Below are 16,120 nucleotides of genomic sequence, written 5' to 3'. Positions count from 1 at the left end.
TGTGGGACTTTTATGCCTGTGGACTTGAGAAGCTACAAACGACCCTCTTCACCCATGATGAGAAGGAGGACCCACCCTTCCCCTAAGAGTCCTCACCACCTTTCCCATCCCTACCCAGGAAAATAAACTGAATTACAGAAAAAACAAAAAAGAAAGCATCTTTCAGGTTTTCACAAGTGGTCCCCCAAACCATAGATATAATCCACACAGTGATTACAGTCCTGAGTACAGGACTTTAAAGTTTGCCAGAGCAAGAGAGACAATGATCTTTCTCAAAAAGATATACTAATATTCTTTTATACCTGAAAAAAATACTAATTTTTAGAGGGGGGATAAAAGTAAATAAAATTCTCTAATTAAAAAAATTTTTAAATATAGTCAATTTGTCATTTAAAAATATTAGCACCAGACCTCTGGGGTAGGATGGCAGACTGAATACATGTACCTAATTTTGTTCTCTCCCCAAATCCCACTTACAGACAGGAAAGGTTGTTTTTTTTTTTTTTTTAAAGGATGTAAGTCCATAACAATAGAGAAAACAGCAACAAAGTTTTGGAAGCTAAAAAGTAGATGGTGCAGTGGAACTAGGATCAGACCTGAGAAAACGGAATCTCAAGTCTGCAGGGGGAAAGCAAGAACCAACCTGATTGACCCCACACAATTCTCAAAGGTCTCAGTATGGGCAGTACCAGGTGTCTGGACATGGGAGTGAGAGTTGGTGGGTTGAAACAAGGAAGACCAAGGTGGGAACTCTGAGAAGTCACTCATGCTACCAGGCACATGCAGAATCTACTAAACTGCAGAAGTCTGGAGGTTTATTCTCTGGAAAGGTTAAGCCAAGGGCTTTGACAGGGGGTGCCAGGCCCAGCTGAGGGAAATCGAGTCTATATTTACAGAATACTGGAAGCAGAGACCCCCCAGTCCCCCCAACTCAGCTCCCACAACAAAGGCAGCCAGAAACATCCTTCAGCCAGATTGGAAGGCTCCTCTCTAGAGAAAGTAAAACAATTCCAGAAGCACATAAATGTATGAACCTAGGAGAGGGTCCCCAACAACTAGCCTATCCAAACTATCTCATGTAGCTCAAAATTGACAGGACTCGGGAGGGGGAAGGGTAAGCTGTGATGAAGTGAGAGAGTGGCAGGGACATATATGCACTACCAAATGTAAATTAGATAGCTAGTGGGAAGCTGCCGCATAGCACAGGGAGATCACCTCTGTGCTTTGTGACCATGAGAGGAGGGAGGGTGGGAGGGAGGGAGACGCAAGAGGGAAGAGATATGGGAACATATGTATATGTATAACTGATTCACTTTGTTGTAAAGGAGAAACTAACACACTATTGTAAAACAGTTATACTCCAATAAAGATGTTAAAACAAAACAAAACAAAACAAAACCAGTGACTTGTCTCTGGCTGGGTTTCAGAGTGGTTTTTATTTTCTACTTTATATATTTGTATTTTGTGATTTTTCCTGGTTTTTGTACATTTTTTAATCCAAAGAAAAAAAACAGGGAGATTCAAGAGGTAAATACTAGCAGTCTCTCCTACACTGTACATGGAAGAGCATTTTTTGACTCTTAAATAGAAGTTTCCTGTCTGTGGAGCAGATGTATCTTTTAGTGAAAATGAACGCATCATGTTATCATATTGATGACACGAGCCATTAATACGATGCATCTTATGACTCATATTCCATACTTAGTAAGCAATCTTTTAAGTCTGACTTCCTACATAAATTTGCCTACAGAGAGAACACGGACTTCATTCACTGATCCATTCTACAAATACTTATTAAGCACCTACCATGTACTAGGCACTATTCTAGGGACTGAAGATACAATAGGGAAAAAAGATAAAATTCCTGCCTTCATGGAACTTATATTTTAATATGGAAAAAATAAATAACATATAACCAAGGTAAGGACGTATAAAAGCTATAAAAGAAAATAAAGCAGGATAAAAGAGTGTGATGGGGGGAAGGGGAGATTAGAGGTATTGATAGTAAGTAGAAGGGGAAAGTAAGCCCGATGGAGTAGCATTTGAGTATACACCTGAATAATGGGAGAAGAAAGAAAAAATGGAAATATCTGGGGGAAGCTGAGTGAACAACAAACACAAAGACTCTGAGGCAAGAGAGTAGTTCAAAACACAACAGAAAGCCAATGTGGCTGGAATAATGAGTAAGGAAGAAAGTGATAGGAGATGAAGTAGCCCGGAGTCAGGGTCTTGTGGGATAAGGTAAGGACTTCAGCTTTGACTAAGGAGGTAGTAGCGAGGGTAGTAAGAGTAGTTTGTTTTTTTTGTTTTGTTTTTGCGGTACGCGGGCCTCTCTTGTTGCCAAGCACAGGCTCCGGACGCGCAGGCTCAGCGGCCATGGCTCACGGGCCTAGCCGCTCCGCGGCATGTGGGATCTTCCTGGACCGGGGCATGAACCCGTATCCCCTGCATCGGCAGGCGGACTCTCAACCACTGCACCACCAGGGAAGCCCCAAGAGTAGTTTTTTTTTGTTTTTAGAGCAGTTTCAGGTCTACAGAAAAACTGCACATGAAGTACAGAGTTCCCACATACCCCACCTCCCCACAGTTTCCACTATTATTAACATCCTTCATTAGGTGGTGCATTTGTTCAAGTTGATGAGCCAACATTTATACATTATTATTATTAACTAGAAGTCCATAATTTACATCGCCACCCACTCTTTGTGTTGTCCAGTTCTACAGGTTTTGGTAAGTGCATAATATCATGTATCCATCATCACAGTATCATACAGAAGTTTCACTGCTCTGAAAATCCCCTGTGCTTCACTACTCATTGATCCATCTCTCTCCTGGGGCCCTTGGCAACCATCGATCTTTTACTTTTGCCTTTTCCAGAATGTTGTATAGTTGAAATCACATAATATGTAGCTTTTCCAGATTGACTTATTTCATTTAGCAATATGCATTTAAGGTTCCTCCATGTCTTTTTGTAGCTTGATAGTTCATTTCTTTTTTACCACTGAACAAATATTCCATTGTATGGGTGTACTAGTTTACTATTCACTCATTTATTGAAGGACATCTTGGTTACTTCCAATTTTTAACAATTATGAATAGAACAGCTAAAAACATTTTGTGTACAGTTTTTTGCATAGACATAAGTTTTCAACTCATCTGAGTAAATAGGAGCATGATTGATAGATTGTATGGTGAGACTATGTTTAGCTTTGTAAGAAACTGCCACTGTCTTCCAAAGTGTCTGTACCACTTTGCATTCCCACAGTAATGAATGAGAGTTTGCACCAGTATTTGGTATTGCCCAACCAAAAACAACAGAATAAAATCATGGTATAGTCACACTATGAAATATTATGCAGTAATGAGAAGGAACATTCTCTAACTACATACACCAATATGATGAATAATGTGAAGTGGAAGGAGTCAAACACAAAAGCATACATATACAATAATTTCACTTATAAAAAAAAGAAAAACTAGTGTTAGTGTAGGTTGGTGGAAGTCAAGATACTAGGTTACCCTTGATGGGAATAGTGATTGAAAGAAGAGTTTCTTGTGTGGTCTTAATGCTCTGTTTTTTAAATTTGATAAAAATAATACTGGATTGGAACCCACAGAATAAATTAGTCCAGACTGATGTAACTGAGTAAATAAATGGGAGAGAAAGGACAGCTCTTCCTTACAGAAGAATTTCAATTAATAAATGCAAAAGGAACAAGGGAAATTTTTAAAAATCATCATTAGAATATAGTAATAATTGTTTTGGGGAAGATCCACCAAGGAACCCTCAGTATTTGTTTTGCAACTTTTCTCTAACTCTAAAATTTGTCCAAAATGGAAAACTTAAAAAGATAAAGTTGAAAGTAAAAACAATGGCAATATAGTATTATGGGATTTATAATATATGAATAACAATATATAACATATATTGTCATATATTGTATGACAATAATGGCACAAAAAACAGGAGAAACAGAAGTGTTCTATTGTAAGGTTCTTAGGATATATGTAAAGTGGTATAATATTATATAAATGTAGACTGTATTAAGTTATGATATGTACTGTAAATATTAGAGCAGACACTTAAAAACGGTATCAGAGATGTATAACTAATATGCAGCAGTTGAGATAAGTGGAATCTATAAAAAAAAAATCCAAAAGAAGGCATGAAATGAGGGGTAAAAGGAAAAGTAACAAATGGCACAAACAGAAAATAGCCAGCCAGCTGATAGATTTAAGCCAATCATATTGATAACTATATTAAATGTAAATGGTCTAAACCCTTCAATTAAGGCAAAAACTGTCAGGATAAAACAAAAGGCCTAACCATATGATGTCTACAAGAAACAAATTTAAATACATATAAAGACACAAAAAGTAAAAAGATGGAAAAAGATATGGCTATATCAATATCAAATAAAATCCGAATTTAGAGAGATACTACCAGAAATATTACCATAAAGACAGATGCTTCATAATGATATAAATTGCCTCATCAGAAAAAAGAAATCCTAAGTATATATACAATTAATAATGAAGTTTCAAAATATAAGAAGCAAAAATAATAGCATTAGTGGGAGAAAGACAAATCTACTACTATAGTTGGGTACTTCAACACTCATTTCTTACTAATAGAAGAAAAAAGTAGACAGAAAATCGATAAGCGTATACAAGAAATAACATCATCAACCAATTTGACCTTGCTCCAAAAATAATAGCAAAATGCACCTTCTTTTCAACTGCATATAGAACATTTACCAAGACAGACTGTATTTTATAAATCAGTAACAAAAAATAGGGAATTCCCTGGCAGTCCCAGTGGTTAGGACTCCACACTTTCATTGCTGAGGGTGCAGGTTCGATCCCTGGTCAGGGAACTAGGATCCCACAAGCCGCATGGTGCGGCCAAAAAGTAAAAAAAGGAAAAAAAAAACATATGAAAACATATCTGAAATACTTGGAAATTGAACAATGCACTGTTAAATAATCCATGGATTAGAGAATAACAAGAGATATTTGGAAAATACTTTGAACTAAATAATAATGAAAATACAACATATCAAAATTTATGTGCTGCTGCTAAAATAGTACTTGGAGGGAGGTTTATAGCTATCAATGCCTTTACATAATGCAAAGAAGAAAGATACAAAATCAATCTAACAACTTAAGACAGAAGACAAAGAACATATTAAACCTAAAGTAATAAGGAACTAGATAATTAAGAGCAGAAAACAACAAAAAAAGGAAGATAATTTAAAAAATAATAAAACCAAAAGCATTGTTTTGAAAAGACCAATAAAGCCAATATCAGGAATGAATGAGAGATGTGATAATATATATATTATAAACTTTACAAGAAGAATAAAGAACCATTATGAACTTTATGCCAAAAAATTCAACAGATCAAATAAAATAGACAAATGCTTTGACAGATTCAAACTATCAAAGTTCAACTGAGAAGAAACAGAAAACCCAAATAACTTCCTATTAATTAAATTAGTCACTTAAAACCTTCCTACCAAGAAAACCCCAGTCCCAGATTACAAGACTGATAAATTCTTATAAACATTTGAAGACATAATACTAATTCTTCACAAACTCTTCCAGAACATAAAAGAGGAACACTTTCCAACTCATTCCACAATATGAAGCCAGCATTGCCCTGATAGCAAACCATTACAAAAAAAGAGAGAAGAAAAAGAAGAAATTACAGATCAATATCCATGATGAATATAAATGCAAAAAATCTTTAAATTTTAGTAAATTAAACCTAGCAACATACAAAAAGGCCCTATTAAAACGTATCTATTAACAGGCACTCAAATACTGGTAAATAAATAATTTAAGTTTACTTCATAAGTTGTGGCCCTTCCCTATATTATCATTTAACTCACATTAAGGACGTTTACATTTTTTAAATAACTCTTGCTTCTGAACTTATAGGGTTACTTTTCAAACATTCAGAGCTTAGCTCTATAAAAATCACATCAAATCTTACTAAAATACATTTGTAAAACTACATAATTAACAAGGGCTGGAAATACTTATTACACAAGCTTGAACAGATTTAGGGACTTAGGTCAGAATATACACTATTATATTTGCATAAATTTGTCTTGAAGGCTTAATTCTCCCTTTCATTGCAAAGAAAACTTTAGTAGTTCTTCTGAGCAAGTGCTTCTGTAACTAAGCAACATGGACAAGAGCGTCTATATTCTTTGAATGGATAGCATGCTATCATTAGAGTACAATGATTGCCCTCCTCCCTATACCTTAGCAGTGTGGGAAGTCAAATGTATCCTCTGGTTCTATCAGATCCTTCTAAGATGGCTGAAGTGATGTTTTTTTCTGTGTTCTCTTACCTCCTCCTTTAGCAATAAGAGTAACTCTTCCAGGTTTCTGTTGTTTAGTGAGAAACACCTGACAATTTGATAAGAATCAACTAAGTTAACAGTTCATTTCTAGGTCTCTAAGGTTTCTTACTGATTTCCAGTGAAAAGTTATTTATTAACAACTATGAACTCCCTTTCCTGATTTCTTTTTCCTGCCAAAACTAAGTTACTCATTAGCACTTGTACAAAACACTCAAATGAGATCATTAAATAATGTTACCTGGACCATGAAAGCAATTGCAGCACCTCTGGCAGTCCTAGGAGAACTTCAAGAATTTTAGGAACTAAGGGTTACAATTTGGGTTAATATTAAAAGTTGCATAATAGTATTTGGCTTCACTAAATTCACTTCAAGCCACATTTACTGAAAACCCACCATTACCTGCAAAAATTCATAGAAAATTACATAATAGGGAATTAAATAAGATCTCTAAGGTCCTTCAACTTTAAAAAAATTGCTGATTCTGTTCTTAGTATTTATATATATATTGATTATACATACATACACATTATACATATTACTTGACATAAAATATAACTGCAGTACTATAGTATATATAGTAGAAAATTGATTGTTTTCAATAAATGTTAATGAGTCATATGGGTTAAAAAATTGCTGTTTCTAATTTCCCATATATCTGAATGCTGTGAGTTTTTTTTATGAGTAAAAATGATCTGGGTTCTCAAAAAGCATACATAACATAGCAGATCATTCTCCTAAGACAAATGTACACAAAACTGTATACAAAATAAATGATGTAGCATTTTATTGAACATACAATATAGGACAAATAGATTTTTTTAAGATTCCCTCTAACTTAGCTGTTTTTATAAAGAATAATAAATAGGAGGAAACTTTAAAGAGAAGCAATCTTAAACTAGCCTTTAATTCAATGAAGGAAAAGTTGTAGGAATATTAGTAAGAGACAAAGATGGAGTTTATTTCTCTTTTCAAAGAGTAATCATTTTCTTTCTAGAAGAATAAAATCATTTAAAACTTCACTGATCGGAGTATCCTGAAGTGATTAATTATTCAAACTGACAACCTAATGACCCTCACTCTAATCTATTCAGGCCCCCCCCAAAAAATTTACAAAAGCACATCTCTAACATGAAACTCAAAGAAACCGGGCCAGTTGCGGGGGGGTGGGGGGGGGTGCAGGGAAGGATGGGGTAAGGGAGTGATTATTTACTGTTTTCCCTCTGAAAACATGATTTCTTGAGTGCCTTGGTGTTCAGTGAAGAGTCTCTTTCAAGATTAAAAATGGTGAAAGGAGGTATGGGCAGGAAGAATTAAACACTAATCTAAAAAAGCAATGACTAAGGTTTCCATCTATCTATTTAACACAAAAAGATAGGACATTTACGTTATTTGTCCATGACTTACCATACAAAAGGAAAAAAGTAAATCAATATTACCAAGTGAAGAGGTTTCTTGGCTGCTCTCTAATATATTATGTCTGGCTCTTCGTATGTCTTTCAGTATCCTTTTACTGCTTTCTGCCCGTATTCACCCATGTGAATATGCATCATTAGTATCAAATCACATGGCATTAATAAAGATGCTATTAATGCTTAAACAGGTACTCAGATTTTAATATAATTTCCCTATAAAGGCAACACCACAGCTGCTAAATTCCAAATACGTTATTTAAACTAAATACTAGGCTATGTTTCACAAACTTCTAATTTCTCTCATTCCTCAAATATACTGTTGAACACAAACTGGATGGCATGACTGAAAGTGGTATACTCATAAAAACAACAGAGAAGAATAAGCACTTAATATGCATAATATAAATCTAATATATATATCTATAATAATGTGGATCTAATACGTATAAATGAAAGTTTAACAAAATGATAATTAGCATATATTTTGAATTGTAAATTCTCGTTATGAGTTTCAGCAGTAAGTCAAATTGCATTAAAGATGTATAACTTTTAAAAATGTCAAATTCCATTTTATTTGATCTTGGTGCATGAGTCTTATTTTGTAAGCATTCTCAAAGGAGCTCAGGATTTTGGGTGTTTTTTTGTAATTAAAAAAGCAGTAAAGCAAGATCTGCATCACAGAAAATAACTATTTCTGTCTTTCCTTTATAATAAAAGATAGCCTTCAAGAATTAAAAACAAATCAATAATAATCAGGAAACTATAAATAAAAAACATAATGAGATACCACTTCACACTCATGGAATGGCTATAATAAAAAAAGACAGATAATCACAAGAACGTTGATGATATAGAGGAATTGGAACCCTCATACACTGCAATGGGAATGTAAAATGGTGTAGCCACTTAAGAAAATAGTCCAGTAGTTCCTCAAAAGATTAAACATAGAGCTACCATATGACTCAGTAAATCTTCTTCTAGGTATACACCGAAGAGAAATGAAAACAAATGTCTACACAAAAACTTGTACACAAATGTTCATAGTAATTTTATTCATAATAGCCAGAAAGTGAAAACAACCCAAATGTTCAACAACTGATGAGTGGATAAATAAAATGTGGTACAATCATACAGTGGAATATCATTCAGCAATAAAAAGGAATGATGTACTGATAGATGCTATGACCTGGATGAATTTTGAAAACATTATGCTAAGTGAGAGAAGCTAGCCACCAAAGACTATATATTTTATGATTCCATTTATATGAAATGTCCAGAATAGGTAAATTTATAGAAAAATAAAGTACATTCGTGTTTGCCTAGGGCTAAGGTGTTGGGAGAAAACATGGGTGGGGTGGGGTGACTGCCAAACAGAACAGAGTTTCTTTCTGGGGTGATGAAAATTTCCCATAATTGTTTGTGATAGTGAACAACTCAGTGAACATGCTAAAACCCACTGAATTGTATACTTTGAATGCATTAATCGTATGGTATGTGAATTATATCTCAATTAAGCTGTTAACATTGTCCCCTCTCAAAAAAAAAAAATTATACTGCAATAGCTTTCGACTGCAGCTACACTTGGAATAACCCAACTTACTCGTTAAAAGTACAGATCCGCTGGACCTGCCAGACCAGTAAATCAAAATCTATGGGATGAGACCCACTCTTCTAGACTAGTGGGAGCAGTACAGTGAGACCTAGATTCAAACTCTGACTCTGCCATCTTCTTAGCTGTATGATCTTCAGTAAATTATCTAATCTCACTAAATTTTCAGTTCCTTTTTCAGTACAATGAGGTGTGAAGTATCTATTTCACTGGATTACTGTAAGAATTTAATGAGATATTAGATGTAAAGTTACGTGTACAAAATAGTGTATGTTATATGACATATTGTGCTCAAACAACAGTTACTCTTATTATTACAATTACGTTATTTTTACTAGATGTTTATTTTCTTTTTCCCTATAAGGAAACAGATAATGCAGACATCTGCAATGTTTGTCCCAAATCCATGCATATAAGTTAAACCTTATAAATTTTAACTCCTTATAAGACATATTGTTTTATTTTTTAAAGCAGTTTACTTTCTATCTGATGCCCTGCTCGGAATAAAATAAATGACATTTATGAAGTTACTATTTTTATAGAAATACAGAAATTACAAGAACACAAAACTTCAATGTCACTAATGGTGGGAGGGTGCTCATTAAAAAACAAATGGTTATTTTATAAATTACAAATTTAGGAATAAAGTTCCAAAGATTAGGCAACCACAAAAATCAACCATTTAATTAAATAAAATTTGCCAATTTTTAAAAATAAATTCAATTTTTAGTAAAAATGTTGTAACCATCTGCTCAAGAACAAAGTGAAATAAATTTAAAGTCCTATGAAATAATTTCCTGCTTAAGAAATGCATGTTCTTAATTCCCAGGTAATTTGATAACATCTTCTAAAGAAAAAAAAAATCCTTAAAGAAAGACTTTCATATGAATGAAAGCCAATGTTTTAGAATGGAGTATAACACATGCACAAAACAACAATAAGTACAAAGACCGGAAATAACATTTTATATTTCTACATAAAAATTCAGCATTTCTTTCCCCAACAGCTTATAATTCTATTCTACAATGAGCCATACAAACAGGTCAAATTTTGACTGAATCTGGTACAAAAATCAAATGTCATTCAACAACCACATTGTTATCTGAAGACATGGAAAGAAACATATCCATTCGAATTCCTAGGGATATTTTAGTATCTCATAAGTGTGTCACACTTTATAAATACAAGTACATTGCTTGAGAAAATCGACTGTGGATTTTCTAAATACATTTAATTAAACCAAAATTAAATTAAGTGTCTGGTTAGAGCTAAATATAATAGAACACCATACCTAAAATTTAAACTGCATCTTTCTCAAAGCTAAATAAAATTTTTATAACACCCAGAGAATATTATACCTCTACATAGCTGCACAGCCTAAAAACAAAGTTTCCTTCGTCACCCACTATAAGACCAATGCTCAAACAATATATTTAACCTATTTTATTCAGAATAAATTTGTCTTTCACACAAAAAAGGGAAAATTCCCTTTAAAAGCTGTATAATCAATTTTTATGTCAATTTTTCGAACTCTCATAAAAAGGGCCCACAAAGATAATACCTTTTATCAATTTCTCAAAATTGGTAAGTCAACGGTTTAGTACATTCCAAAAGTTGCTGAATTTTTTTTAAATTAAAAATATCAAAACAACTAACTTCTTTTTACTGACTTGTTTACAGACATGTATTTCCTATTTTTTATTCTACTATCTATTCTTTTAAAAACAGTTCCCTTTTTTCAGTACAATTTAGCTTTACATATAAAAAGAAGAATGAAATCTGCCAAAATACTAACAGTGTTGGCATTAACTATCACTGACTTTTCTACTTTTCTGTATCCTTATATTGTTTGTTTTTTTTTGTTTTTTTTTTTTAAAGAAGATGTTGGGGGTAGGAGTTTATTAATTAATTTATTTTTGCTGTGTTGGGTCTTCGTTTCTGTGCGAGGGCTTTCTCTAGTTGTGGCAAGCGGGGGCCACTCTTCATCGTGGTGTGCGGGCCTCTCACTATTGCGGCCTCTCTTGTTGCGGAGCACAGGCTCCAGACGCGCAGGCTCAGTAGTTGTGGCTCACGGGCCTAGTTGCTCCGCGGCATGTGGGATCCTCCCAGACCAGGGCTCGAACCCGTGTCCCCTGCATTAGCAGGCAGGTTCTCAACCACTGCGCCACCAGGGAAGCCCCCTTAGATTGTTTTTTTTTTTTTTTTCTTAGATTGTTTTTAATGAACATGTAAGTACTTTCAAATTGAAATTTTTTTTCAACTTTCTTACAACCCTGCTTCTTCACAAGGCTCTGATATGCCAATCTTTTGTGGTAAATTAAGTAGAAAAGTAATATGAATTTAAACAAACATTTTTCAGGTAAAAAAGAAAATGTCAGAGAATGGGAAAATGCAGCCTTAAAGCATCTTATATAATCATATCTTGTAAATACTTTAAAAATAGGTGGTAACAATTTAAAAATTAGGCAAAAATTTTTTTTCTGCTTCAAATCTACTTTCTTCCAATGAAAATGAAAGCAGATTAGATTTGTGTGGAAAAGGCCCAATTACATCTACATTTTAACTAATTATCTACATCTATAAAATAATCTCAAGCCGTGTACTATTAATATCGCTAAAACTGATTAAAGTAAACCATAATGAAGACAGAACTTAGAAACCAGATGTTTTCTAGGCAAGTATCAGATATTTTCGGATATGGAAAAGCACTGGACAAAATTATTGAGCATAACGAATACTACAAACAATAATAGTAACCCAAGGCCTCTTACCAATTTCAGCAGGTAGTTGTTTGATTTTGTTCTCTCGAATGCTAAGCATGCTGAGTTTTGACAGGTTTTTGATGTCTTTTTCCACAGTAGTTATTCGATTAAAGCGAAGGTAAAGAGTGGTAAGAGAATCCAGCCTATACACCACTGAAGGAATTTCTCTCAGTTTATTATGCCGTAAATCAAGCATCCGCAGCTTCTTCAAGTTATCAAGAGAGTCAGGCAAACTGGTAAGTGAATTTTCACTTAGAGCAAGTGTCATGAGATTTACTAGACAGCCCACTTCTGCTGGGAGGGACTGTAATTTGTTGCTATATAAATAAAGTTCTGTTAATTGAGTCAACTCTTTGATTGATGATGGCAATATGTGTATAGACCTCTTGGATAAGTCCAAACGCATTGAGTTCTCTTCCCGGCATTTGTTGAGCTCTTTAATCACCTCTGCATTGCTAGATTTCTTTCTAGTCCCAGGTGCTGGATTTGGCCGTTTTATCGTATTATCAACTGAAAAAGCCACCCCTGGTTGGGCAGCACTGGAGTCCTTCTTTCCATCTTTGGCATCTTTCCCTTTGGTCTTAGGTTCTTTTTCTTTGCTCTCTTTCCCAAAACCTCCAGAGGCTTTTGCCTCCTTTTCTCTTTCCTTGGCTGATGGAGCTTTGGGATCTTTCTCTTTAGAGTCTTTTTCTTTTCCTAAACTACTACTCATGGTGACTCAAGCTTGGGCAAAAACTACATGAACTCCTTTTATTTGCCAACAACAGAAACTGGAATTCAAAGATGAAGAGACAAAAATCCTACACAATCAAAAAAGGTGTTGGCTTGAAGAAGTAATCGCCATCTGTTACATGTTGGATCTAAAAGCACTATGCCCATTTCTGATAACTCATTCCAACTGGTAAAATGGTGCTGGTCAATCAATGATTCATTAGAACTCCTGAAATATAATACAGAAAGAGTATTATATTACTTTATGTTATAAATTTATATTAAGTAAATGGGCTCTGAAAAACAATCTCACTGACAATTTTGCTACTTTCCTATGATTTGATACAGTAAATATTTATTGAACACCTTCTACTTTGCAAAATCCATTGAAAAATTATAAAAATTAACAAGGCGGGCTCTATCTTTAAGGAATTTACAATCTAACAGGAAGAGGTAAGATAGGTATACAAGTCACCAAAGTGCAAATGTTTTTAAGAGCTAAAAAGTGGGAGAAATCACAACAGCAGCTAATGTCTGAGTGCTTTCTATGTACAAGCACTATAGTATGGAATTTACAAACATTATAACCGTTCTATGAGATAAATTCTTATCCCTATTTTACACACAGGGACAACTGAGGCACAGAAATATTTTTAGTAACTAGCTTTGTGATCCTGGAAAAGTAGCAGAGCTAAGATTCCAATGTAGGTGGTACATTGCCTATATTCTTAATCACTATGGTAAAACTGCTCTATCTGCAGCTAATTACCAGATTCTAAGAACTGTAAAAGTAGCTTTTTTAGTTGATAGTGAGAAGGAGTAAGGGTTCTTAGAAGTAGAAAAGGTTCACTGGTAACATGACTGACCAAAATGATCCACAAAGAATGAAAAGATGAGAGGAGATGAAAGTGAGACAGCACTAGCCTAATAAGAACTATTCTTGGTATAAGACTATAATGATGATTATCACATTTAATAATTATTTACTTAAAAAAACACATCAATAGACCATATATACTAAATATATTCCTTAGCCTTACCTTAAATGCAGATGTGAAAGCTTTACAATATTGAATCTTGAATTACAATAAACAAGACTTCTGATTCCACACAAGATGGAATAAGCCCACTCTACCTTGTTCCTCACATTAATTACAACTTAAAACCCTGACAAAATGTATGAAGCAACTAGCAGAATATTCTGAAAGGTAGAGAAAAGAAGGCAGACTGGTTAGGAACCTTGGATTGCAGATGATCTGGTGGTGAGTACTCTAGGGGTTTTTTGTTTTGCTTTGTTTTTATTTCCTATATATCCTGGCCTGGGCAGTAGAGAAGCCCATAACCCCAAAACACCAATAAGCATGGACTAAAACAAGGTCCAAGAAAACTCTGTCTCTAGTCAAAGGACTATGAAGAGAATAGCACTGCAGGATGGAACCCTTTTGACTATACCCTCCTTATTCCACTTGAACACCACATAAGAAGTCATGTCCCACCCCTCCCAACTGGCACTGAGGTCACAAAGACTGAAGAGTAAAACTCTGCCAAACACCCAGCTCTGCACTAACTTGAAGAGAAGCAGTACACATCCCCCTTGGCATCAGCACTGCAGCCATGGAAACTATGGAGGAGAGCCCTGTTGACCATCCCCACCCTGTACTTAGTAAATGTCAGCCAAGAAGTGGTAGCCCTCTCCCTCCCCACTGGTGCAAAAACTGTAGTATGAGGAAGAATCCTGTGGATCATCCCCTGCCATGCACTAAGCAAATGTTAGCAAAGAGACAGCATACCACTCCTTCACAACTAGAGGGGGAAGGAGAAAATTATGGAGAGGAGGGAGCTGGAGAAACGGATTATTTCAATCTGTGTATTCCCAAGCACACTCCCTAGAAGCTCATCATGAAACCAACCAGAATCAAAACAACAAATGCTTTGAGAACTGTACTGTAGTGTGGAATATCACCTATTTTTCATATTGGCCTTGGGGTGGCATACAAACAGGGCAGACCAGAATACCCCTAAAAAGACTCTGAAAACTATATTGGAACTAAAAACCACAAAAATGGGTTAGGGCATGTATTCTGAAACAAAACAGGTTGACTGCTAAATAGAAGGCTTAAAAAGAAATCAAAATTTTATAAGTCTCAAAATGTCCAGGATGTAATCCAAAATTACTCATCATGTCAAGAACTAGGAAAGGGCTTCCCTGGTGGCGCAGTGGTTGAGAGTCTGCCTGCCGACGCAGGGGACACGGGTTCGTGCCCCGGTCCGGGAAGATCCCACATGCCGCGGAGCGGCTGGGCCCGTGAGCCATGGCCGCTGAGCCTGTGCATCCAGAGCCTGTGCTCCGCAACGGGAGAGGCCATAACAGTGAGAGGCCAGCGTACCACCAAAAAATAAAATAAAAAAATAAAATAAAAAGAACCAGGAAAATATCAACTTGAATGGGAAAAGACAATCAAAATCAACAGACACCAGCAATGAGATGACAGATGTTGGAATTATCTGACAAGGATTCTAAAGCAGCTCTCAAAAAAACAAAACCCAAAAAAAAAAAAATGCTCCAACAACTACATATACTCTGGAAACATACAAATAACTATAAAGTCTCAACAAAGAAATAAAAGGTAAATCGAGAATCAAATGAAAATTTTAGAGCCAAATAATATAATAAATAAAATTTTAAAACTCACTGGAGGGGCTCAATAGGATAATAGAGATCATTGAAAATTCAGTGAATTTGAAGAAAGATCAGTAGAAATGATCCAATCTGAACAGCAGAAAAAAATAATTTTAAAAACTCAAAAGAGCCTCAGTAAGCTGTGGGACAGAAACAAAACTCTAATATTTGTTTCTTCAGAATCCCAGAAGGAGAGAAGAATGGATATGGGGCTGAAAAATTATTTAAAGAGACAATGGCTGAAACTTCTGAAATTTGGGGGGGCGGGGGGGGTGGACTTATAGAGACAAAAAGCTGAGCAAATCTCAAACAGGAAAAACCCAAAGAAATTCATTCCCAGAATATGATAATCAAATTTCTGAAAACTAAGGCAGCCAGAAAACAACATAAACGTATAGGGGAACAATTATTTGAATGACAGTGGATTTCTCATGAGAAATCAAACAGGCCTAAGGAAGTGATATTTTTCAAGTGTTGAAAAAAAAAAGAAGTCAACCAAGCCTTCTTCATTCAACATAAGCATTCTTCAGTAATGAAGGAAATATAATGACATTTTGAGATGAAGGAAAAC

The 16,120-nt window shown here is 35.0% G+C and overlaps 1 protein-coding gene across 6 annotated transcripts in view; it reads right to left on the bottom strand.

Moving 5' to 3' along the window:
• SHOC2 (SHOC2 leucine rich repeat scaffold protein) overlaps nucleotides 1-16,120 on the bottom strand; it is a 109,341-nt gene that overhangs the window by 39,695 nt on the left and 53,526 nt on the right. For all 6 annotated transcript variants that reach the window (XM_024121339.2, XM_055081292.1, XM_055081291.1 and 3 more), the window contains one exon: nucleotides 12,168-13,098. In XM_024121339.2, the coding sequence (XP_023977107.1) occupies nucleotides 12,168-12,870 (703 nt within the window). In that variant the 5' untranslated portion in view covers nucleotides 12,871-13,098. The remainder of the gene's footprint in view (nucleotides 1-12,167; nucleotides 13,099-16,120) is intronic.

This window comes from Physeter macrocephalus, chromosome 20 (genome assembly GCF_002837175.3).
Source record: "Physeter macrocephalus isolate SW-GA chromosome 20, ASM283717v5, whole genome shotgun sequence".
Lineage (NCBI taxonomy): Eukaryota > Metazoa > Chordata > Mammalia > Artiodactyla > Physeteridae > Physeter > Physeter macrocephalus.
Note: the sequence above shows the minus strand (reverse complement) of the source record. Positions and strands in the feature narration are given on the sequence as shown.